The 26038-nt window shown below is 41.2% G+C and overlaps 1 protein-coding gene across 2 annotated transcripts in view; it reads left to right on the forward strand.

Moving 5' to 3' along the window:
• Positions 1-462: 462 nt before the first annotated feature.
• The window catches only part of LOC311246664 (rho guanine nucleotide exchange factor 2-like), a 144552-nt gene continuing 118976 nt past the window's right edge, over positions 463-26038 (forward strand). For both annotated transcript variants that reach the window (XM_084336838.1, XM_084336839.1), the window contains exon 1: positions 463-778. In XM_084336838.1, coding sequence (XP_084192964.1) covers positions 713-778 — 66 coding nt within the window. In that variant the 5' untranslated portion in view covers positions 463-712. The remainder of the gene's footprint in view (positions 779-26038) is intronic.

A 26038-nucleotide genomic window follows, 5' to 3' on the forward strand; every position in this document is an offset into this window, starting at 1 on the left:
ATGTGAGAGTGAGTTTAACCCATAGCACCGCTACTCACCCCAGCCCTTCTTGACTGCGCTTCACGATACCATCCGTTACATGTTACATATAGGCCCTCCTTCCCAAGATGTAGGGTAGGCCACAATCTATTCTCAAATCAATTTATTACAGCAACTGTAACTTAAGTAAACCTAAATCACTAAGTGGTGTTTATTTTTTTTTGGACCAGTCAACACCAGCAAAATGTGAAGGTGTGGTAAGGAAAATAGAACTCCCAGGAGATTTTATTATTGGCTTTTGGCCATGTCTACCTAAAAGAGGGTGGGAATCACAACAGAAGGCTGCTTTGGGGTTGGTCATATTGTAAAGACGGGATGTCCCGCCCTTGTGAGGGGGGGGCTCCTCCTCCGCAGACCTTGCTGCTCCTCCTCCCCACCGCTCTGCTCCTCCTCCTCCTCCTCAGAGCTGAGTCGGACTGAATTTCCTCCCGTATGCGAAAGTACCATTCAGATGTTATCCAAGCGCCCGGCGTTGAAATATAGAGAAAAGTTGAAGAATTCATAATAATCAATTGCATGCGCCATCATCATCACACGACGCGCTTCCTCCTCTATCACTGGATCTATCACCGGATTTATTGACTGACTTTTACCCGGAGCTTTACTTGAAGTGGGGAAAAGGGGGACGAGAACAATTAGACTTTAAACACAGGGTCGTTCTGCTGCAGTGGTTATGTCCCGCGTCACGGAGCCGCTGCCAAAGACGCGTCAAGAGAGAATGAAAGAAATAAATTCCAGGGTGAGTGTGGATGTGGAATGACCTCAAAAGCAAACAAAAGTCATAAATTCACAGGCCGATCTCGCGTCTATTGTTCTGTTAATTGGATCGCATGTCTAAGTACTGACTCTATTGTTAAAGTTGTATTGCAACAAGCGCGATCCATCAGCCTGCACGCATTTTATGTGGTTGTTAATTCTGGGAAGCCGCTCTCTTGAAGTCTCGACAAAACGCGGTGCTCCTAGAGAGGAAACAGGGGGGGGGCTCTTTAGTCTCACACTGTCTGCATCAGTCATGGCTTTCCCCCCTTTAGCCTGCTCCACGATTATAAGAAGATAGCTCTCAGCTTTAGGACCGCAGCAGCACACCGTTACTGGTGTCTGTGATGGAGGCTGCAGCGTGGCGACGAGAGCTCTCTGCTTTGTGCGGCACGTCAGTAGCCAAGGAAGCACCGAACACGTTGTCTGGAACAGAGAGGGGGGGGGGGGGAGGAAATGGACTGGGGGAGGGGGCGAGCAACCGCCTCTCTCTCTCTCTCTCTCTCTCTCTCTCTCTCTCTCTCTCTGATTGATTGATTGAACATTTTATTAACAGATTGCAGAATGGGTACAATACGGTATGACTCAATACACACAATTGTTAAGGGGATGCAGACCAGAGAAAGACTTTCGTCTTGTTTACATCAGGGTCCCCCATTTTCAATTCATCATATCTCTCTCTCTCTGAATGAATGAATGAATGAAAACTTTATTTAACAGATTGCAGAATGTGTACAATACAGTACGGCTCAATACACACAATTGTTAAGGGGATGCAGACATGAGAAAGACGTTTGTCTTGTTTCCATCAGGGTCCCCCATTTTCAATTCATATAGACATTTATGACATACACAACATACATGACATTTATGGCATAGGGACATATAGGTATTTAGTACTGATACATTTGTGACATAAACGGTATTCAAATATACAGTACTGTTACCCCTAGATCCTGACAGAGTACATATGATGGGGAGGGGACTGTACATTTGGAGGGGGTGGGTGGGTGGGAGAGAGATATACATACGGCGGAGAGGGAATATATACATGCGGTGGGGAGGAGACTGTCTATTAGGAGGTGGTGGGGGTTTTGGGCATTTACGGTGGCCAGTTTCGAATTGCAGCCTCCCGTAGGTGCTCTTTAAGAGCGGTTTTGAATGTGGGTAGGGATTCACATTCCTTTACAGCTTTAGGTAGGGCGTTCCACATTGATGTGGCATAATTGCGAAACGTATTTAGTCCCTTGTTTGAGCCGAATCTGGGTTTAACATGATTTGTGGAGCTTCCTCTGGTGTAGTGGTTGTGGTATTCACTGACCTTTGGGAAGTATTTTGACATGTACATGGGTACCTTAGTCGTATAGTGTATCTTGTAAACCAGGCCCATTGCAAGTTGCTGTACTCTGTCGTCTACTCTAAGCCATCCTAGGTTGTCAAAGTGGGCAGGGGTGAGGTGGGTTCTGGGGGTAAGGTCAAGTAGTAGTCTGACCAGTTTGTTTTGTGATGTTTGTAATTTTGTTTTAAGCGCCTTTGAGGTGCTTTGGTACCATGAGGTGCACGCATAGTCGTAGTACCCTTGAATGAGTGCTCCTGCCAGAGTCTTCAGGGTATTCTTGTTTACCAGTGAGGAGATCCGGTACAAGAATCTAGTTCGTTGGTTGACTTTTTTTATTACATCGGATGCCATTTTGTCACAGGAAAGATTTGCCTCTAGGATGGAACCCAGGTAGGTAATTTCGTCTTTCCTTGTGACAATATTGTCACCCACTGCAACTGAGAAGCCGTCGGTCTTGCTGAGTTTGTTATTTGAACCGAAGAGAATGGACTCTGTTTTGCCCATGTGTAATGATAGTTTGTTATCAGCGAGCCATATGCAGATTTTGCCTAGTTCCGAGCTGAGGGTTTTCTCTCTCTCTCTCTCTCTCTCTCTCTCTCTCTCTCTCTCTCTCTCTCTCTCTCTCTCTCTCTCTCCTCTCTCTCTCTCTCTCTCTCTCTCTCTCTCTCTCTCTCTCTCTCTCTCTCTCTCTCTCTCTCTCTCTCTCTCTCTCTCTCTCTCTCTCTCTCTCTCTCTCTCTCTCTCTCTCTCTCTCTCTCTCTCTCTCGGCATGGACTTTTATTTGGTCAACTATATTATACTATTCTACGTGCCTGTTTACTGTTTGTCTTTTGGGATCTATTGGAACTGATCAGGGTTGCCAGGCAACACTGGCTGATGACATGTAGACAACAGGGGGTAGAGGAGGGTAACCCCACCTGGCCTCAGTCAGTTCACCCACCTGTCATCTCCACCACGTCACAGAACTATCCCACGTGTTCAGGAAACAAAGAGCTCCGTAGACAACGTTTCACTTCTGTGCCATAGTCCGACTTCACTTCTCTTTCACTCCCCCCCTACACCTCTTTTTATTCTCTCCATCTTCTCTACCCCTCATCACATTGAGCACAGGTTGTGTTCTAGCTGTTATTGACTGACATTCCAGTTATATGTGTTGCTTAACTACCAAATTGCTCATTTCCATTTCCTGTTGGTCATTGTAAAACTATATATGTGTCATTACTTGTGTGTGTGTGTGTGTGCACACACTGAGATAACTGTGTAATGTATATATTGGCATCTATCTACAGCCTCTGGTGTGTGTGTGTTATTATGTCAGAGGTCAACATTTGCATGAACACAAGTGTGGTGTATCTACGGTAACATAACACTGTATCTATATACACACACACTCATAACTGTAGGTCAGCAATCAGCTTCCCCTTTCAGGCTCAAAACACACACACACACACACGTTTAAACCATTGTGTGAACCTGTGAAATATTTTAATCCTATGTATGTGGAGTATTCAAAATTCAAATAAAGCTTTAAAAATTAAATGTGTGTAACGGTGAGTGGTGCACATGGTGAATCAGAGGATGGCAATGTAGACTGTGTGTGTGTGAATTGGTGTGAGTGTGAGTCTTCAGTGTTCACAGACAGTCTGTGGGAGCTGCACAGTTGGGCCAAAACTAATGTAACATTCCAATGTCGCGACCCCCACCCCCACTAGAGTAAGCAAACACATGCAAGGCCTTGTTCACACACACACACACACACACACACATACACACGCACACACACACACACACACACACACGGCTGGCATGCAAAGTCACATGGGACGTCATGCCAAGCCAAACTATTTCACTATCAACTAGGGCTAGGCAATTAATTACGATTATAAACAATGTTGGCTTTCAACAATTATGAAAACAGGATAATCTACTTTTTGAGCCAGGTCATTTTTTTGTTTTTCAGTTGGATTATATAGTTCAAGTCCAGTTCAAATCCACTGTTAAAAATCAAATACATATTTTTTTATATATATATATAATGTTCAATAAATCTATTATGTTTCCAAAGTCAATGAGTAATTAATGTTAAATAATTGTGATCTCAATATTGACCAACATAATGGTCATTATGAGCAGCCCTAGTATCAACACAGGCAGCCAGTTACTACTCTGCTTTTAACTGTATGTTGGCATTTTCAGCAGCTATTGGCAAATAGTGCGATGATGCTGTGCGCTGCCACGTACACAGTGACCTTAGTGGAGAACTTGGGACATACACTGGAGAACAAAATGGAGAGCTTTGTTGTGAGACACTTGGTTTAACTTCACACTGGCCCCACAGTCCCATGTTTGTGTGCGTTGCACAAGAGGGCACAGTTGAGAGGGCCGTCTTCTCAAAGCAGCTATGTGTTTGTCCAGGAGCACTAGTAGAAGAAGATGGCAACGGTTGCCATGTATCCCACAGTTTTTAGCATTTGTGAGGAAGTATTCCTCGACATGGGACCAGAATCATAGCTGGTGGGTAAATCAATCTTGTTCCTATCGAAATACAGAAAGTTCATATTTGAATAAAAAATTATGTCAAACTGTTGTTGTATGTACTATCATGATTTCTTTAGAGAAACGAATGTTAGCTAACCGTTAGCTAGTCAGCCTCCGCCATCTTGGCTAGCAAGCCATATAAAATGCTAAGCTTACATCATATCAACCCATGTAAAATGCTGAGCTAACATTTCAAGCCATATAAAATGCTAAGTTTACATCATATCAACCCATGTAAAATGCTGAGCTAACATTTCAAGCCATATAAAATGCTAAGCTTACATCATATCAAGCTGACAAACTGAAATGATATGCGGTGAAAATGGTTGTATATGTCATGAACTTATTGTCATGAATGACAGATTGGCACCACACTAGGGATGTGCAAGGATATCCGGTTAACCAGTCATTTTTTAATTAACCGAATATTCTTAACAGTTAAATGGATAATTGGCACATATTAACTCATGGATGATCGCTATGTGTAGCCTACCGGTATGTTGTGTGGATGTCGTCTGGTAACCTTAGATGGATTTGTACTGTGGTGAGAAGTTTCTTTCAAGTTTCAAGTTTCTTTATTAGTTGTCATACAGAAGTACAGAATACTTTTATATAAAATGCTTCTTTCTGTTTTGCTCCAGAGATTGTGCTAGATAAAAATAGATAAGTATAAAAAGTATAGTAAGTATAAAATAGAAGTCAAGAGAGAGAGATTATAACTACTTGGAACCACGTTATGTTAAAAAAAAACACACACACACACAAACAACCAGTTTTCAATTGATTAACCCATTCAGTGCCAACCACGAGATTAGTCGGGTTAACTCGCCATGCGTTGAGTGCCAAGACCCGAGAAAACTCGGGTTTTAATCGTTATTTCTTTTATTAGCAATATCCATTAATTTTTCATCCATCCAGCCTGACGTTATCATTGGGAATGGGTCTGAGCTCGAAAAGGACAATTTTATGTAACTTGTTTCTTGTTTTTATCGTTGATTGTCACCATGCTTTTACCCTAAGCAGGCTATTTATTTATTGAAAGAGTTTTGCTGTCTCCTGGTGTAAATTAGCTCTTGCTACAACCCTGCATGTTTACATTTTGTATTTTGTTCTTGATGTTCATTAACATGTGCTGTCCCTATCAAATAAACTATCAAATCAAACTACTGCTACAAAAGTAACAGTGACTTAACTTTAGCTTTTGCCCCTTTTTATGCATACAATGCCTATGTTTTGGCTGTGTTGCTCTTCTAGAAAAATAATCCTTTCAGGGTTGCCTATTGAAATACTGTACACCTCCAGTACAGAAACATTGTTTATGAGTTTGCGTGTCAGGTAGACCATTGATTGACGGTCGATTCTGCCAATTACGTAACACTGCTTGCACTCCGGCCGTCCGTCGCTGCAGCTAGACCCTATTGCCCACCTCTGCGTTGTGTGCGACGCAACGACATACGCTACTGCATCAACGTTATGATTAACAAAGCAAGGCTTTCGTTTTGTTGCATTAACGTTATATTACTATTGCTATCGCTAAATCTAGGTGTTCTAAAATCTATTGCTATTGGTAAGACTATAATAAAGGTGCTCCCATAGTCGAGCGGACTGTACTCGGACTGGACTCCACAGAGTTCTGCTGCTCGGAAAATGCTTGCTCGTCTTTCAGGAAGTAAACAAACAAAATGAGAGCTTCCGATTGGTCATTTGCTTTATTTCCCATGAAACCAGTCACGTCACTCTACTGTGATTGGACCGTTGGCTTGAGTGCAATGTGGGACTTGTAGTTTTTTTAACGATTCTCAGCGGAGAAATAAAAAGAACGACTGAGGCTGTAATATGCATTCGCACAACGTGCGAGTAATTGATTTTTCAGGTTCACACACATATTTTTAGGGGCATATGTGAGCAATATGGTCGCACTGTAGAGCCCTGGTTTAAGCGTTCACAAATTTCCCCGTCCTCCCATTGACTTCAGTGTGGCACGCTAGCCCTAATATGGTCAAAGGGGCGTGGCTCTGAATGAGTTAATGATGGCGGATAGTCAACACAATTGTCATCATTTGCTCTGTACACCACTACAATGGATTTGAAATTAAACAATCAATATGTGCCTAAGTGCAGAGTACTTTCAGCTTTAATTTTGAGGGTTACATCCAAATCGGGTGAACTGTGTAGCAATTACAACAATTCCTTCTGGGAAGAGAATAAGTGATTGTTGATTGTGTGAGAGAGAACTCTTGGCATATATTTTCTGTCAGTTGGGAATGGTTTCAGCTATTTCCCTATGCAACGCCTCACTATCGTACTGTTGTGAAAGAGTTACGAAAGGCTCTCTATGCTAGTCTGTGCTTGAGAGATAAGATAAGATATTCCTTTATTAATCCCCTTGGGGAAATTGATATGAGTGAAGTATAAATTCACTTCCTGCAAGTAAGACAGTAGACATTTGAGGATTTTAATATTACTGAAGGGCTACCTTATACATGCCTACTGAACCATCAAAGAGTTAAGATACTGAACCTCTGTACTGAAAAGACAGTATTGCACTAAACCATCATAAAGTTAAGATATTGAACCCTCAACCCTGTACTGAAAAGACTGTACTGCTACTAAACCATCATAACGTTAAGATGCTGAACCCTCAACCCTGTACTGAAAAGACTGTACTGCTACTAAACCATCATAATGTTAAGATGCTGAACCCTCAACCCTGTACTGAAAAGACTGTACTGCTACTAAACCATCATAACGTTAAGATGCTGAACCCTCAACCCTGTACTGAAAAGACTGTACTGCTACTAAACCATCATAACGTTAAGATGCTGATAACCTCTGTACTGAAAAGTACTGCAGGGGGTTTTCAAGACACGGCCATAGTGTAATAATGTGATTTATTTGATATGTTATTGTGAGGTTTCTAATTCAGAGAGAGACGCATGTAGTTAGTCTTGTTTACTTTGAACCACTTCTGTGTTGTGTGGCGATGTATTTGTAGACGAGCAGCAAGGGATTGTTGAGTTTGTTTTTGCTACTTAAAGACTCAATCCTTGATTTCAGTATGGTGCCCTCAGTTTAAAGACAATTCATTTAGCTACTTTAAAGACCCAATCCTTGATTTCAGTATGGTGCCCTCAGTTTAAAAACAATTAATTTAGCAACTTTAAAGACCCAATCCTTGATTTCAGTATGGTGCCCTCAGTTTAAAGACAATTCATTTAGCTACTTTAAAGACACAATCCTTGATTTCAGTATGGTGCTCTCAGTTTAAAAACAATTCATTTAGCAACTTTAAAGACCCAATCCTTGATTTCAGTATGGTGCTCTCAGTTTAAAAACAATTCATTTAGCTACTTTAAAGACCCAATCCTTGATTTCAGTATGGTGCCCTCAGTTTAAAGACAATTCATTTAGCTACTTTAAAGACCCAATCCTTGATTTCAGTATGGTGCCCTCAGTTTAAAAAAAAATATTTAGCTACTTTAAAGACCCAATCATTGATTTCAGTATGGTGCCCTCAGTTGAAAAACAGTTCACTACAGGCTTTGTTAATAAATAATTTACCGGATTGAATATATTATTTTCTGTTTAAAATGTATTGTCTGACGGTATGTGACAACTAAACAGAGGCTAAACAGAAGCTAAACAGAGTTTTATTTGATCTTTGTAAACGGTTTAACATTTGTCACGTTTGATGTTTGCGAACATGACAGGAAATATTTTATATTTAGACTTTTGGCGAATAGCGAAAAAAAGAAAAAACAAATAGGCTACATACAACATTTACACACTGGAAATGAATTTGTGGATAGTGTGTTTTTGGTGTGTGTTTTTGATATGTGTGATTGGTGTGTGTTTTTGATGTGTGTGATTGGCGTGTGTTTTTGCTGTGTGTTCTTAGTGTGTGTGATTGGCATGTGTGTGTTCTTGGTGTGTGTGATTCAACTTCAAATTATTTTATTTTCCTTTCGGAACTTGATTTGTGCAGTGGTTGAAAGACAAACATACAGTCACAATACATAGACACTCACCACTATATATAAAAAAAATTGTTAAAACTACAATAAAAAGACCACTATATAAAAAAACACCAACTACATTAAAACTACAGTACTTAAAGCATGATATATTAAAAACAATGTGGAGCAGTTCTGTATGTAATGTATATAAATAATAAATAATAGTAGTACAGGTACATAGTATGTGTCCATCAGGTGGAAGGGGGAGTCTATTTTAAGTAGTCCAAAGTCCTTGGGGGGGGGGGGGGGGGGGGGGAGTCCGGCCTCCACCAGACCTAGGTGTTCAGCAGTTTGATGGAGGTTGGCATGAAGCTACCTAAGGCCTAACAAAAATAATGGTTGGTTTCAGGTTGCCGACCGACCCTGCCGATTTAGGTGCGACCCAATATATTTTATGAGTTTTTAAAAAAAATTATATATTAAAAAAAAAAAAAAAAAAAAAAAAAATCCGTTTTTTTTTTTTTTTTTTTTTAGAATAAAGTTTCATAGAAATCTTAGTCAAACATTTAGTATTATGGATATTAAACATGCTGGCAGAGTACATGCATCCATGTTGTTGTGAACATTTTAATTAAATAAAGAAATTCCCTATCCATAGTCGCCGTGGGAAAGAATAAAATAAAAAAATAAAATAAAATAAATTCCCTACCTACCCATGGCCAAACTGACAACCAACCTGAAACCAACTATTATTTTTGTTAGGCCTAAGCCCCTTTTGGCGTGTGTGCATGTGTGTGTGTTCTAGGTGTGTGTTCTTGGTGTGTGTGGTTGGCGTGTGTGTATTTGATCAGTCCTTTATGTTCTCATTATGTGCTTCAGTGACTCTGTGCCCTGGAGGAACAATGACTAGCAGACCAAATGGAAGATCAACTAACAGCACACAATATGAGCATGATGCATGGTGCACATAGACACACATAGACACATAAATCAAATCAAATCAAATCAAATTTATTTATAGGGCCCGACAACACACGTTAATGTCCCCATGGGCCGTACAGATCTTCTTTAAACAAGTCAAGAAGAAAACATAACAATAAGTCAAGAACAGAACAAGAACACCATAAGGTCCAAACATTTTTAGATGAATGCAAATAAATTAAAGAATGCAAGCACTCCCAGACATACCCCACGCGAATGTAAGGAAAAACTCACTAAAACCTAACAATAGGGAAAAAAGCTCCACAGGCAGTGTGGAGGAGAGAAACCTTAGAAGGGCCATTCAAGGGGGGATCTCCCTTCTTAGATGTTGGTGATAGTAGTGTTGCAGACGGACAGTTGGTAAGCATGCACTCATGTGTGTAGTGGAACACAGATGAGTGCATGCAATAGCAACTGTACATTTTGAAAAATTAAAGATAGAGCTAATAGCGATAGCAACTGAACATTTTGAAAGATTAAAGATAGAGCTGATAGCGAATCTATTTGAGGCACAGGGGCGGCGCAAAGAGGGTCACGTCCTCCCCGTCTTAGTCAAAGGACATTTAACACTCCGGTCGTTGCTCAGGGACAGCCGGAGACAGGGAGATAGGGGGCGGCGCAGAGAGGGTCGAGGGTAATTCACGGGAGGCTGGTAATAGTTTCAAGTTTCTTCAAGTTTCTTTAATATTTGTCATACAGAAGTACAGAATACTTTTATACAAAATGCTTCTTACTGTTACGCTCCAGAGACTGTGCAAGACAAGATAAGTATGAAATAAAATAACATAGTAAAATTAGAAGTAAAAAAATTAGGTCACAGTGTTCAGTTTAGACATATGTACAATGTTCGATGCAGAATAGACGTAGTTACCATACAATATACAATACTGTGCAGTGTACTAATATACAATACTATATAGTGCAAGGCAGAAATGGGACGAGGTGCAATTTAGGTACAATTCACAGTAGGTGTACGAGTTGTAGTGCAAATCCTTTATCAATAAATATAAAGTGTAAAGTGTGTTTGTGTGATCTAAAGTGTGGAGAGTGGGTGCTGCAGTGTGTTGTTTGTTTGAGTGAGTGTGTGGGTGTGTGTGCTGTGTGCATTTGATGGTTGTTGCATAGTGTTTATTGTTCGTTTAGCAGCCTGATGGCCTGGGGATAGAAGCTTCTTCTGAGTCTTTCTGTGCTCGCCTTAAGACTCCGGTATCGCTTGCCTGACCGCAGCAGTTCAAAGAGGCAGTTGTTCGGGTGGCTCGAGTCCTTAATAATTCTCTTAGCCTTCCCCTTGCACCGCTTGTTGTAAATGTTCTGGAGGGTGGGAAGCCCCCCTCCAATTGTGCGTTCGGCTGAACGTGTCACTCTTTGTAGTCTGCTACGGTCTTGTGCAGTGCTATTCCCAAACCAGGAGGTGATGTTGCCGGTCAGGATGCTCTCTATTGTACATGAGTAGAAGTTCCTAAGGATCTTCTGACTGACTTGGAACTTCCTTAGGCGCCTGAGGAAGTAGAGGCGTTGTCGTGCCTTCTTCACAACACTGTCAATGTGTGTGGTCCATGTCAAGTCCTCGGATATGTGGGCTCCGAGGTACTTGAAACTGTTCACTCTCTCAACCGGTGCCCCGTCGATGCTGAGGGGGCTGTAGTCCTTGACCCCCGACCTCCTGAAGTCCACAATCATCTCTTTTGTTTTGCTGACGTTCAGGGAGAGGCCCCCAATCTGTATTACCGGTAGAGATGTTCCGATACCATTTTTCCCTTTCCGATCCGATTCCGATACCTAAGCTTTGGGTATCGGCCGATACCGATATTTATCCGATACCAGTGCATAAAAAAAAAATTAAAAAAAAATTATATAAATTATACTTTTTTTTTTTTTTTTTTTTTCAGATACTGTTAATACTGTTTTTTAGTAATAACTAGAACGTATAGTATTTATTCAACAACAGGTGATTGTATAGATTTGTATTAGTATCATTAATCAATGAGTATGGGCTGCAGCACTGCAGATATACCCTACTCCAATGATCCACACGGACATTAAACGGTGTTGCACTCGCTACTCAGTGGCTCTGCAGATATACCCTATTCAGTCTGTAAGCTAGTGGCAGATAGAACGTTCATGTTGTGATTTTTGATGCAAAATAAATATTCAACATTCTCTTTTGAAACTCCGCCTCAGACTCTTATCCTTTGGCACTTGCTGTACTTTGCTTGCAGGTCTGCAGCCATTATTGCTGGATTATGTGAATAGCACCAACTTTAGACACGGTAACGTTATCAAGCTAAGCTAACTGACCTAGCTCGTCTTCCCGCATTGCCATTAAGATAACGTTAGTAATAGTCAGCTAACGCTAGTCCGTAGCTACTTAACTTAAATACAATTCACCGTGGGTGCATTATTGTTGATAGACGGTCACGGACAGTGTTAGGTCCTGGAGAAAGGACAGGCGATCATCTGATTTGATGTAACGTTAAAAGCGGATGTTGTTCCAACTAGCTATCTTTCCAGCTAATGCTATCATAACACCAGCCAAACACATCCCGATTCCCGTCCGAGCTCCCCGTCACACCGCACTGTCGGGGACAATGGAATTTAAGAAAGTGTATCTGCTGTTAAAATGACACAGCATCACACTTTAAAACATGTTCATTTTATAATCCTCACTCTCCGCAGGACTCGGCAGGAGATAAATTACATCATGGGATCGGAGGCTAGAATTTACGTGTACTCGCCGATACCGATACCAGCATTTTAGGCAGTATCGGCGGCATTTCCGATACCAGTATCGGTATCGGAACAACTCTAATTACCGGTATACTAAATTCATTGGCGTTCCGTCCCTACACACGCAGGGCTTGACATTAAGGCTTGTCCTATTGTCCGGGACAAGTAAAATAAATGGTCGGACAAGCATAATACAATTTAACTTGTCCGACTGGACAAGTATAATAATAAAAAAAAAAAAGAGAAATATATATATATATTCCCCAAACGAATAGTAACGTTATTCCATCTGATCAGAAAGTGCCTGTCTCACAGTGTCACACTGGAAACTCTCAATCTCTGTACGTCAATATTACTTGTCCCGGACAAACGGCAAGCGTCTTCTGTTCTGAGTGCTCGCTTAGTTGACAGTGGCACGAGACCCGCGAAAATATCAGAATGTTTAATAGAATGTTTAATAAAAGTTGGTTGTTTTGTTGTTACCTGTTGATGTTAATGTGCCTATTGTTAAAAGAAATTATTTCAAAATACAATTATACAGTAATAACAACTATACCGTAATAACAACTATACAACTATAGGCGTAGACCAGGGTTTAACCCCTGGTCGTCAAGAGAGAGGGGAGATGAGAAAGATGAGCTGGTGCTGATGGGGAGTGAAGATGAGCTGGAGGACTGATCATAAAGTATATACCCCACACACACAAATGCACACACACTGTGTTTAAGTTATTAAATCATAATAATTGTCCAAATCTTTTGTCGGTTTTATAGATTTTTTAATGAGCCTTTATTTTCACAAGTACATTTCGGACAAGTAAGTTTAGCTTTTGGACAAGTAAAATATCTGAGCAAGTGGCTCAAAGTTAATGTCAAGCCCTGACACGCTACAATTAAGAAATCAAATGCATATGATAGGTATTATGTTCCATCATGAATACATGAAAGGGTGGAGGGGGGGGTTGTTTTTTTATGCTTTGATCGTCATCAACGGAATACGTTATGGACTAGTGTTACACACATACGCTCGGATCGCAATGAAGGCATGCTTTGATCAACGCAAGATTGATATCATATAGCCCTTACCTTGACTAGGATGTGCCGTAAAAAGAATATTCCAATTATCTGATCGCGAGTCCCAGTATTGGTGTCGATCATGTCGCCAACATAATCCGCCATACATCATCCATCTGGAGCATTTGATGCTCCTCAAGCCGATCGGGACAACCGCTCCCCTTGCCCGACATGGAAAAGTCCGCCCGGACCACCTATATAATCGACGCACAGCCCAAGACACAGAGTTTCAAAGGGTGCTCGATACCGCCGCCTGGTAGGATGCGGCTGGTATTGCACTTTTGGGATCTCAGACTCATTCCCTATGATAATACCAGGCTCCCTGGATGGATAATGAATGGAAATATCGAATAAAAGAAATAACGATGAAAACCCGACTTTTCTCGGGTTTGGCGCTCAAGCGTCGGCGAGTTAACCCGAGATATCTCGGGTCTGGCCCCGAATACATTTGTTCACATTATAAACATTGCCCAACTAGTACGTTGTTTTGCCTTTATGATGATCATTTTGAAAGTGTGTCTATATTTCCACATTTGATGTACATTTCTATTGCAAAATTGGCCTTAAATGTAATATAAATTGGTCCTAACTTGTTGATACATGTAGACACCCTGCACATAGACACACATACAGTATACAATATGAGCATGGTGCACACACACACACACACACACACACACACACACACACACAGTATACCGTCACCAAAATCAGGTGATCCAAATGTAAACAAGGATCCAATTGTAAACGAGGGCTGTTGCCATAGAGGTAGCCGGGACGGGGGGCCCGGAGGAGCCCCATACAGCTGTAGCGTGGGAGGCTTTCACTGAGGCTGTTTGATGCGTTGCTTTGGCTCTGCTTTCTTCAGCTGGAGGAGTGGTTCCTATCTTCCTTCACTTGAACCTCTTGGTCATGTGGCCCGAACAGTGAGTTGAACGAGATCATGGCACCAAATAGCAGCCAGGCACCAAACCGGCAAGCAGCCGCCGAGAGATCAAAACAATATCACCTTCTTCTCTTTTCTACATGCATCCTTGGTGTAAACATATCCTGATGCATTATCATCCACTGAGGTGCCCATGCTGCTCTACATGCTGCTCTACATGCTGCTCTACGTGCTCTACCGTCACAGTGACCAAATTCGTCCAAATTTTTCTAGGATTCTATCACATTTTCATAATAATAGCGAATATAACTTACCCTGCGTCGTTTTCATTGAGGTTTCTTACAAATTAACAGTGTTTTATTTGTCTTTTATATGCGGATTATCATTACAATCTTAAATTGTACCATATAGTGATGCACCGATGTGAAAATTGTGGCCGATACCGATAACCGATATTAATATTGCTGTTCTGGCCGATACCGATATTTACCGATGTCGATATCTCTGTATAGAAAACACTTTTTTATCTATCTAGGTCGTCCTCGGACGGGCCCTCCATCGGTGCTTCCAGTCATCCCGATCCTCCATGCATCTGGCTAGCTCGCCGGTGCTTTCTGTTCCCACATCTCTCCTGAGTACGTCCACGTAGGTTAACGTGGGACGTCCTCGTGATCGATGCCCGTGTGTTGGTTCCCACAGCACAAGTTTGCTGGTTGGCATCTCATGGTGTCTCTGGCAGTGACCTGCCAGCCTCATTCTCCTGACTTTATCGCTCACCTTTAGCACCCCCCCATACAAGTTTGCATTAGTGACATGCTCATCCCTGTTGATGTTGAGCACCACACGCATCATTCTGGTGTAGCACCCATCCAAGGACTTCTGCAGGGTGGGCTTCAAGGTCCAGCATTCACTGCCATACAAAAGGACAGACTCAACTGTTGCATGAAAGAAGTTGAGCTTGATTTGACGGGGGAGGTTGGATTTCCACACACTGGTCATGCCGTTCAGAGCCCTCCACGCAAGTGCCTTCCTCACTTTAAGGTCTTGCTCGGACGAGTTTTATGATAATCAAATAAAGAGCTATTTTCCAAAACGCATAATTTTTTTTAACTTTTGTAACTTATTTTTAGAAATGACAGATATTTTGAAACTATTTGAGGCCAAAACATGTAATTTTTTAAATATCGGCCCATATCGGCCCTATGTTGATATCGGACCGATACCGATGTGTAAAAAAACGGCCATATCGGCCGATATTATATTGGCGGCCGATATTATATCGGCGGCCGATATATCGTGCATCACTAGTACCATATGTTCCCCTTTAGACAACAAACATAACGTTAACGCCACACTTTTGTTATGATAATTAGTTGACCATTCTCGGTCACTATTCAGGTCGCATTAATAGTTTAACGCTCTTGTGTTCAGGTCACGTTTTCCTCACCTTTAATCCGGTGCTGACCTGTGAACTAGGTGATAAAGGTCTTGGGATTTGTAGTCATTTTGTAGTCATAAAATGTTCACCAAGAAGACAATAGTGCAGCTGCATGAAGGATCCTCCCTCCTGGCTGGATGTAATTTGAGTCCACCAGCCTCAGTGCAACAGGTCGTGTCTAGACCCCATCACCCCACCAGCCTCATAGTGCAACAGGTTGTGTCTAGACCCCATCACCCCACCAGCCTCATAGTGCAACAGGTCGTGTCTAGACCCCATCACCCCACCAGCCTCATAGTGCAACAGGTCGTGTCTAGACCCCATCGCCCCACCAGCCTCATAGTGCAACAGGTCGTGTCTAGACCCCATCGCCCCACCAGCCTCATAGTGCAACAGGTCGTGTCTAGACCCCATCACCCCACCAGCCTCATAGTGCAACAGGTCGTGTCTAGACCCCATCGCCCCACCAGCCTCATAGTGCAACAGGTCGTGTCTAGACCCCATCACCTCGGAAGGATCAGGAAGGGGGACGTCACTAGTTGGCCAAGCTGCAAAGCCGTAACTCATCATAATCTTCTCCTAAATACTGTAACTTAGTTGTTTGCAAACCTGTCCCTTATGTTAACACTAAGCTCAACTGTTCCTGGTCTCTACAAATGTCCCTTATAGACAGTGTTCTGCCTGTTCTCCAGAGGGTTAGATGGTAATACGTTGCACCATGAGTCATGATGAATTCGCCTGCTGTTACTGTGACCCTCATTCACACAAAATGACCACAGAGGAATGCACTGGAACTACGTCTGTAGTGGTTTTACACCCAGTCTAGACCCGTTGACGGTCCTCTCATAGCAGGAAGCTCCAGTGTTTGAGCCTGTGCCAGAAATGGGAGAGCGCTGAAAAGTGGCCACGCCTCATAGTGGACTGTTTCATATTGTAGGTCACAAACACCAACCACGGTAGGGGAGAACGGGGTTGGTTGTCAAACTTTTTAACTTTCATTTGAATTCCTCAAAAACTATCCTTTATAGATTCCCTTTCAATGTGTAATGGAAGTGTCACATTGTAATGGAGTTCCCTTACTCTCCTTAAGATTATTCTGTTCAGAAGATGTGGGCCGTCAAATACGTGTTGCGCACTTGTCACACACTATGGGTTTGGTTGTCCCCATTTTAATAGGGAAAAACTTTAAAGTAAGGATGCAGCCTGTGTTTTTTGCTGGCTGCAGTCTTTGGACCTCAGCTCCTCTGGAGTCACTCCTCTGTCCAGAGCTACAGAGCTAGAGGGTGGCTCTGGGGGAGGAGCAGTGGCCTCACCAGGTCACCATGCATGCTTATGCCAACCCCAAAGACAATGTGACAACCACCCCAACTGGACCAAAAATACTGAACTGAATATTTACAATTTGACATGAAAAACACAAAAAGTCCTCTCACCTCAAGTTCAGGTGTCTTATTTTAGAGAACTATGTAGGTGACCTCTGATCCCAATTCTGAACATTTCAGTAGCAACATTTAATGTGACAACCAACCTGTGTGACAACCAACCCTGTTGTCCCCTACAAAGGGGGGGGGGGTGTACCTGAGGCTGCTTCAAACAACCTCATCAAGGACCTATTCAGCTGCTTCAATGGACAATGATCCTCTCTGTGCTTGGAAGCAAACCTTTTTTTATTTAGATTTTTTTTTTTACTTCTGTCATAACTTTCCATGCTTACACATGTCAGACAATTGGGATGTCTGAGTGTATGATTTATGATTACTAATATTTACATGGGTCCAAACGAAGATACAAGGCAGTCGTACAGGTCGTTTTTGATGGCCAACACAGTGGTCATGCCCGTTTCAAAATGCGGAAGTGCATTTTTCTGGCACTGAAATGCCCCAAAAGACACCTTTTTAGCCGAATTCTACTCGGATTTGGCGGGTGGTGGAAGTAAGCATTTCACTGTAATGTACATGTACCTTATATGTGACAACTAAGTAAAACAAAACTTGAACTAATGTCAAGCCCTGCAGTTCTTGCAACATTATACGTTCAGAAAGTCGAGACCAAGTATATGGTGCTCCGTTTTGGCAAAAGGCATTCTAACTACCTGAATTTCCCCAAGGGGATCAATAAAGGAATATCTTATCTTAACGAATGAAAAACAAATCTGTGAAATATGACGTTATGTGTGGGGTCACTCACCACTGTTCCACTATGGGTTAGGGTTTGGAATATCTTCTAGTGCGTGCCAAGCATTACTCCTGCCCTCGATCTGTCTGTAGGCTACTAACCACAGGTCGGCTCCATCTTACAGGGTTCGCACAAAGTCCTTGAAGTGCGTAAAGTGCTTTAAAAAAAATTAATAAAAAGTCAAGGCCTGGAATTCTTTGAAAACAGCCAATTTTTAACAAGGTGCTTAAAAAGTAATTGAAATTCAAATCAACCATTCACATTGAAAAAGTTTTGTTCATCTATGATAAAATAGTTCTGAATCAAGAAATATAATTTTTTAATCTAAAGTGTAACTAATTGTCGGAAATTGGTTTTAAGCCATAAATATTGGATCAGATTTTTTTTTCTATAAAAAACGTAATTTCAAAGTGAATTGTATCCTAAATGCCCTTTTAAAATAAAAGATTGTGCTTGGGAAAGTACTTGAAAATCCTTGAAATTCATTTAGCAATGCCTGTGGGAACCCTGATCTTAACATTAAATGTTATACATAGCCTACGTTTTCCATGTCCCAAAAATTACCCCAAAGTAGATGATGCAGTGTTGATGTACTGTGACCTTTTTCACGTCTTCTCATGTTGCATATTATTTTAATTAAACATAATACATGTAGCTTATAATAACATTATTATTACTATTATTCTATCATGTGGTCAAAACTGATAGCTGGACGGAGCAATATTCCCGCAGGTTGGTGGTGAGGGGATAGTGTCATGGGGGCAGCGCGCCACTTATGACAATAGTTATGTGGTTATGATATAACCTACAAGCTAATCCCCCAAAGAATTAACCACATCATCAAAACATCACACCCCTGTCCCGCAATGCCAGGGAAGTCCCTTTCACACAGACTTGTCTTTTACCCCTCCTTCCGTGTTCGTTCGTACCTTTCACGCAAAAAGGCATGGCGGAATAATGGGGTAAAATTCCTGCCTAGAACTGGCATCGTGAAAGAACTACAGACACATCATAGTAAACCTACTCTTACCTTTCAAACCTTAAAGTTCTGTACCTCACTGTCTGCATTTGTACCTCACTGTTTACTCATTTTTAAACACTGTACTTAGATTGTAATTAGGCTGTACTTTAGATTGTATATTTGTATAATGTATATTCCTCTTTTACTTACTTTTTTTTACTGTATGAAGCACACTCCCAGGGGCTCATACAGAACCAAGCATTTCACCGTAAACTACATATATTTTACAACTAATAAACAAACTTGAAACTTGAACTTGAACTCTTATCTACTCTGACCTCCCTCCTCTCCTCTCCCCTCCCCTCTATACCTCTCCTCTCCTCTCCTCTCCCCTCTATACCTCTCCTCTCCTCCTCTCTCAGTGTGCTCTTATTTCTCTTCTGCTCACCAGCTCTCAGTCCAACACAATGGTTCTTCTTTCTAAAGGGTGGAATATGAGAGTAGTGAGAGAGGAGAGAGAGAAAGAAAGGGGGATGAGATGTCACAGATGAGATAATGTCTCTGAGAAAGAGGTTCTTATTTCATGGATAGAGGACACACATGCATACATTACACACACAATGTGCTGCTATTCCAATTAGAATGGACACTTTGTTAGTTTAAAGGTAGAATCTGTAATGCTGGCGAACAGCGACCTCTAGGCAAAAGAGACTCTTGGTACTGCACTTTGTTTACAGTTTTAGATTTGGTCTGATGTCTTCCCTTTCTGAGGATTTACTCTGAAACTTTATTTATACCTAGTAGCTATAGTTCTATAGTTCTACCTGAGAGTTCTACCTGAGAGTTCTACCTGAGAGTTCTACCTGCGAGTTCTACCTGCGAGTTCTACTTGAGAGTTCTACCTGAGAGTTCTACTTGAGAGTTTACCTGAGAGTTCTACCTGCGAGTTCTACCTGCGAGTTCTACTTGAGAGTTCTACCTGAGAGTTCTACTTGAGAGTTCTACCTGAGAGTTCTACCTGAGAGTTCTACTTGAGAGTTCTACTTGAGAGTTCTACCTGCGAGTTCTACTTGAGAGTTCTACTTGAGAGTTCTACTTGAGCGTTCTACCTGAGAGTTCTACTTGAGAGTTCTACCTGAGAGTTCTACTTGAGAGTTCTACTTGAGAGTTCTACTTGAGAGTTCTACTTGAGAGTTCTACTTGAGAGTACTACCTGAGAGTTCTACCTGAGAGTTCTACCTGATAATTAGTTCTACTTGAGAGTTCTACCTGAGAGTTAGTTCTACTTGAGAGTTCTACCTGAGAGTTAGTTCTACATGAGAGTTCTACCTGAGAGTTCTACCTGAGAGTTAGTTCTACTTGAGAGTTCTACCTGAGAGTTAGTTCTACTTGAGAGTTCTACTTGAGAGTTCTACTTGAGAGTTCTACTTGAGAGTTCTACCTGAGAGTTCTACCTGAGCGTTCTACCTGAGCGTTCTACCTGAGAGTTCTACTTGAGAGTTCTACTTGAGAGTTCTACCTGAGAGTTCTACCTGAGAGTTCTACTTGAGAGTTCTACTTGAGAGTTCTACCTGAGAGTTCTACTTGAGAGTTCTACTTGAGAGTTCTACTTGAGCGTTCTACCTGAGAGTTCTACTTGAGAGTTTAACTGAGAGTTCTACCTGAGAGTTCTACTTGAGAGTTCTACTTGAGAGTTCTACCTGAGAGTTCTACTTGAGAGTTCTACTTGAGAGTTCTACCTGAGAGTTCTACTTGAGAGTTCTACCTGAGAGTTTTACTTGAGAGTTCTACCTGAGAGTTCTACTTGAGAGTTCTACTTGAGAGTTCTACCTGAGAGTTCTATCTGAGAGTTCTACCTGAGAGTTCTACCTGAGAGTTCTACTTGAGAGTTCTATCTGAGAGTTCTACTTGAGAGTTCTACTTGAGAGTTCTATCTGAGAGTTCTACTTGAGAGTTCTACTTGGGAGTTCTATCTGAGAGTTCTACTTGAGAGTTCTACTTGGGAGTTCTATCTGAGAGTTCTACTTGAGAGTTCTACTTGGGAGTTCTATCTGAGAGTTCTACTTGAGAGTTCTACCTGAGAGTTCTACTTGAGAGTTTTACTTGAGAGTTCTACTGCCCCCATTATATCTTAGGTGAAATGCTACTTCATCAGATTCTGATTATATTAGTGTCACACCTTGTCATAATTTGAGTGTCCCCACTTTTCACATTTTCACATACATTTTTGGTCTTGACAAAAATCATTATACTTTTTTAGAAAGTATAACTTTTTCCCGGCTAATCCCAGCTATTGGCAGGTAATACAAACTCTGCTATCTCTATCTCTCTCTATCTCTCCCTCTCACACTATCTCCCTCTCACACTACCCCTCTCGTTCTCTCACACACACACACACACACATACACTCACACCTGTGTAAACAATAAAACCACAGTCCCCTGGTCTGGCAATGTGATTAGTCTACCACAGTTGAAGAGAGAGGGAGGGTGAGACAGATAGAGAGAGGGGGGAAGGGAAACATAGAGAGAGGGGGAGGGAAAGATGGAGAGAGGGGGGAGGGAGAGAAAGAGATGGATGAGGAAACTGGAGACACTGAGCTACTATTGGCTATTATTTTTGGGGAAAGGTATTGATAGTTTAGAGACACCTTCCGCCACAATATTATATTTGTATTTATTTATATCCAAGTAACTTTTGTGATTTCTATTATAGCTGGGAGGTATGATCTAGAATCCAAATAATAATATATCATATTTACCTCGGTAGTGTTAACCCTTTATCTGCCGGAGCTTATTCTCATCCTTGTAGCCTCTCTGCCAGCACTATTTGTCTATGGAGATGTTCACCTTCTTTGCAGGGCTATAACTTTTTAAATTGTATTGCTAAATTGACATTACTATGGCCCATTCAACATAAATTATCTATCGTTCAGGATGTAGGAACGTTTTGCTTTTTCATTGACACATTCATACAAAAATACTGTCTAGAATATAAATATGTTTTTATCGTTTTCTGCTGTATTTCATAGAACGTGAGTTATAGCCATTAATGCATATATTAGATCATCAAATGCAGTTTGATAGCGATTGACGCCAGATAAAAAATTTCAATTGTACAAGGTCCTAAACGTCATGACTCATCATCTGCTGGTGACCGGAGGGGGGGGGGGGGGGCGGGGTGTCGTTTATAATGCAATGACCGACGTTAAATGATTCATGTAGTATGGGTGATATATAGATCAGAACAATTTGTATGGATAATAATAATCAAAAACGCTGAAACTCACCCCAGTCTCCTCTTACCGTTGGGTGATGAGCGTGGAGCAAAAAGATTGCTATTATGGGATGTTGATCTATGCGATCCATTTCCAGGTTGTATAATACTATATACGTCCAAATAATGTTATTTATTGAGTTATGGCAACGGATCGATATCCAGTGTGTCAAGATGGAGTCCCGCGAGCGATAGCGAGTGGCCGGACGGAATAGGGAGACACACCGGCATCACAATTATCAACATCCGGTTGCAACTCGCCGATCGGCCACCAGGTGGCGGTATTGAAGCATTGGAGAGTTGAGCTATTGAAATATTGATCTCAAAGACGCTGTAAAACGTCATTGGCAGATTATGCATGGCGAGGAATGACGTGGTAACACGTCATTGGCGAGAAAAGGGTTAAATTAGATCATAATACAAAACATGTAAACACCACAGATACCACATCCTCCAACACCTTTTGTAATGTTTGTCTGTCAGCCTATGATTGGTTGTCAGTTGAATTAAAGGGGCACAAAACTAAACAACGAAGGAATGCATTTACCAAATGCAATATCGCTACATGTTTGGTATAAACCCTTTTTACTGTTTGTAAGCGATGACATTTTGGCTCTGAAAGTCTCTAAGGACAGTCTGGGTGAAACGACCTGTCAGACTTCCCCTTAGTGCTTGATAGCTCTGCTGAGTCGAGTGGTTTCATCCAGCGTGTCCCTGGAGTGTCTTGCACGGAAAGTGTACAATAACGGTCCAAGCAGGTATCTAAGGACATGAATCACCAGAGATCCTGACCCAGCTCTAAGGTTCACTGCATCGGAGAATCAAAGCCTTGGAGAGAAAGCAAACGGATTTTGGCTACAAGATGATGTTGCCGAAGGAAAAGGGTCTATGTGGCCCAGCGCTACGTTCTATAACATTTCTAAAAGCTGTTTCTAACAGCTGTTTCATGTATGCGCTTACTGTACGTGACCAGTCACATTCAGGTGTGTGTGTGAGAGATTAATGGTGAATGATGCAAGCTTATCACTACTTTTCAGTCTATATATAAAACTATGTCAACAGGTCTTATCTTGCTAGTTTGCTTGCTAGTTTGTTTGGAGTGTGTGTGTACGTGTGGTTATGTTTGTGTAGGATTGTGCATACGCACATAACTGACTACTGACTAGCCGTTGGGCCAGTAGTAGTCTCACAGTGTGTGCGTGTGTGTTTGTCTCAATTGACCTCACTTCCTGTAAATCTGGGCTTGGTTAACATGGGATTACCCCCCCACCCCCAACCCTATAGGTACAGAGAACCTCTCCCTCTCCAGGGGAACAATGTGAAAAGGGCACCCTGGTCAAAGTCACAAATAACAATCTGTATAGTCAAAGTAACAAATAACGATCTGTATAGTCAAAGTCACAAATAATAATAATAATAATAATAATAATAATAATAATAATAATAATAATAATAACTTTATTTGTATAGCACCTTTCATACAGGGGATTGTAATTCAAAGTGCTTTACATCAGTAAGAAATAAGACATCAAATCTGTGTAAAACAAGCAGCAAGAGCAATGCATAAAGTGGGATATATACTGTATTAATCAAATAATCAGAACCTCACGTTCCAATAGGCTTCTGTAATCTTACAAAAAATTATACAGGTTATAGTATGCACCCAGCGGATAGTGGGGCATAGAGATAAAAGTAAAAATAAGTAAAATACTAGCAAGGGTAAAATAAGCAGACATATAAAATCACAGTTTTTCTCATTAGGATCCAACATCCCAACAGGCCTCCCGGTTTATGGCTCGATCATCACATAATATAGACAATTTTAAAACAATAAAAGAGTAGTAAAATAGTTCAATAGTGTAGTGCTTTAGTGATTTTAGATCACAGGGACTCTAACCCAAACTGTAGAGTGATTTTAGATCACAGGGACTCTAACCCAAACGCTGTAGCTTAGATCACAGGGACTCTAACTAACTCTAACAATCTGTATAGTCAAAGTCACAAATAACGATCTGTATAGTCAAAGTCACAAATAACAATCTGTATAGTCAAAGTCACAAATAACTATCTGTATTGTCAAAGTCACAAATAACGATCTGTATAGTCAAAGTCACATATAACAATCTTTATAGTCAAAGTCACAAATAACAATCTGTATAGTCAAAGTCACATATAACGATCTGTATAGTCAAAGTCACATATAACGATCTTTATAGTCAAAGTCACAAATAACGATCTGTATAGTCAAAGTCACATATAACAATCTTTATAGTCAAAGTCACAAATAACAATCTGTATAGTCAAAGTCACAAATAACAATCTGTATAGTCAAAGTCACAATTAACAATCTGTATCAAAGTCACAAATAACAATCTGTATGGTCAAAGTCACAAATAACAATCGACCATAAATCGACCATAAAAGCAACACATTTCTGAGGCGCCGGTTACACCTTTCGTTTAATTTTTTCGTTTCATTGTCAGATGAGTTTCGCCGCAACGTAGCAGCCTCGAGTCACACTTTCGTTTTTGTCACCTGAGCACAGTGATGTAGTACACTGCCAAAGCAGTAGGTGGCAGTAGGTGGCGAACATGAAGGCAATTTCAACCAATCAGAACTTGAATGTGCCAATACACTTCCTGCAAAGAACATGTCAACAAGGCGGGCGCCTATGGGCGCCACCATCTTTGCCTATTTTACCCAATGCAGCAATTATTTTTCAGCAAAGTCTAATAAAAGTGCAATAAACAAAACGGATACATTCACTGTGTATTCTGCCTGTCATTTGTTGATGAAACAAAACTAACATCAACACAAGTGACCACCAAGAGCGAATAGTTTAGTCTAAAAAAAGATCGGTAGCTACAGTTAGCTGCATGCTAACGTCAATGGAATATGCCATTATAACAATATAGCATTGTGGCTAGAAGCTAACGTTAGCTCACGCTAGTTAGCCAGCACCAAACTGATGATATCGGGAGCTATCAGTAGTTAGATAACATTAGAGACAACACTGTGTGTATTAAACAAAGGTGAATAGATGACTGGGCCATTTTGTTTAATGCTTGTTAAGTTGAAAGAGGAGCTTTGAGCTAACAGGGTCTGATAGCTAACGCTAGCTCATGTTAGCCAACCAATCGGTAATGCTAGCAGAATGAATGGATATAAACTTTATTTAACATATTGCATAATGGGTACAATACAATACGGCTCAATACAAACAAATGCAGACTGTTGTAGCTTGGACTGGGGTCCTTATAACAATAACTTGACAACACATGGTAGCTGCAGCTATTTGGGACAGCTCTCACCGGAAGGGCACGCAGATGGTATCTACTGCGCATGGGCGTTTTCGCAACAACGGCTCCGTGCAGACTACACGACTGTTGTCGGCGAGTTTTTGGCGCTACTCCAAAACGCAAACACAATTTAGCGTTTCAGCTAGGGCCACAACGTATCCGCCAAAAAAAGCCAAAAAACGCATTTCTGTGTAAAAGGGACATCAAACGTATTCAAGCGTATTCAAAAAACGACTACAAAAACACTAGTGTAACAAGCACCTGAGTGGAGGGGCTCTTTAACCCGATAATGTGAGCGTCCCAGATCAGATGGTAGTTGTGGTTGTGGTTGGAAAGCTCACATTTCCCAGTGGGACAGTACATCCAGGTAGAACACGCTCATCACATTTTAACAATGTTTTATAAAAGGATTATAGGACAAATCTATCGTACTCTATTCATACTAGGGCTGGGCGATACGGTCTCTAAATGATATCACGATATTTTTTTGCTCTATCACGATACACGATATATATTGCGATATTTTGACATTTCCTCTAAAGCACTTAAAAATCCTTGATTTACCCTTTGATGGATATAGTCACGCCAATATGA

Source organism: Notolepis coatsorum (assembly GCF_963971535.1).
Source record: "Notolepis coatsorum genome assembly, chromosome: 19".
Classification (NCBI taxonomy): domain Eukaryota; kingdom Metazoa; phylum Chordata; class Actinopteri; order Aulopiformes; family Paralepididae; genus Notolepis; species Notolepis coatsorum.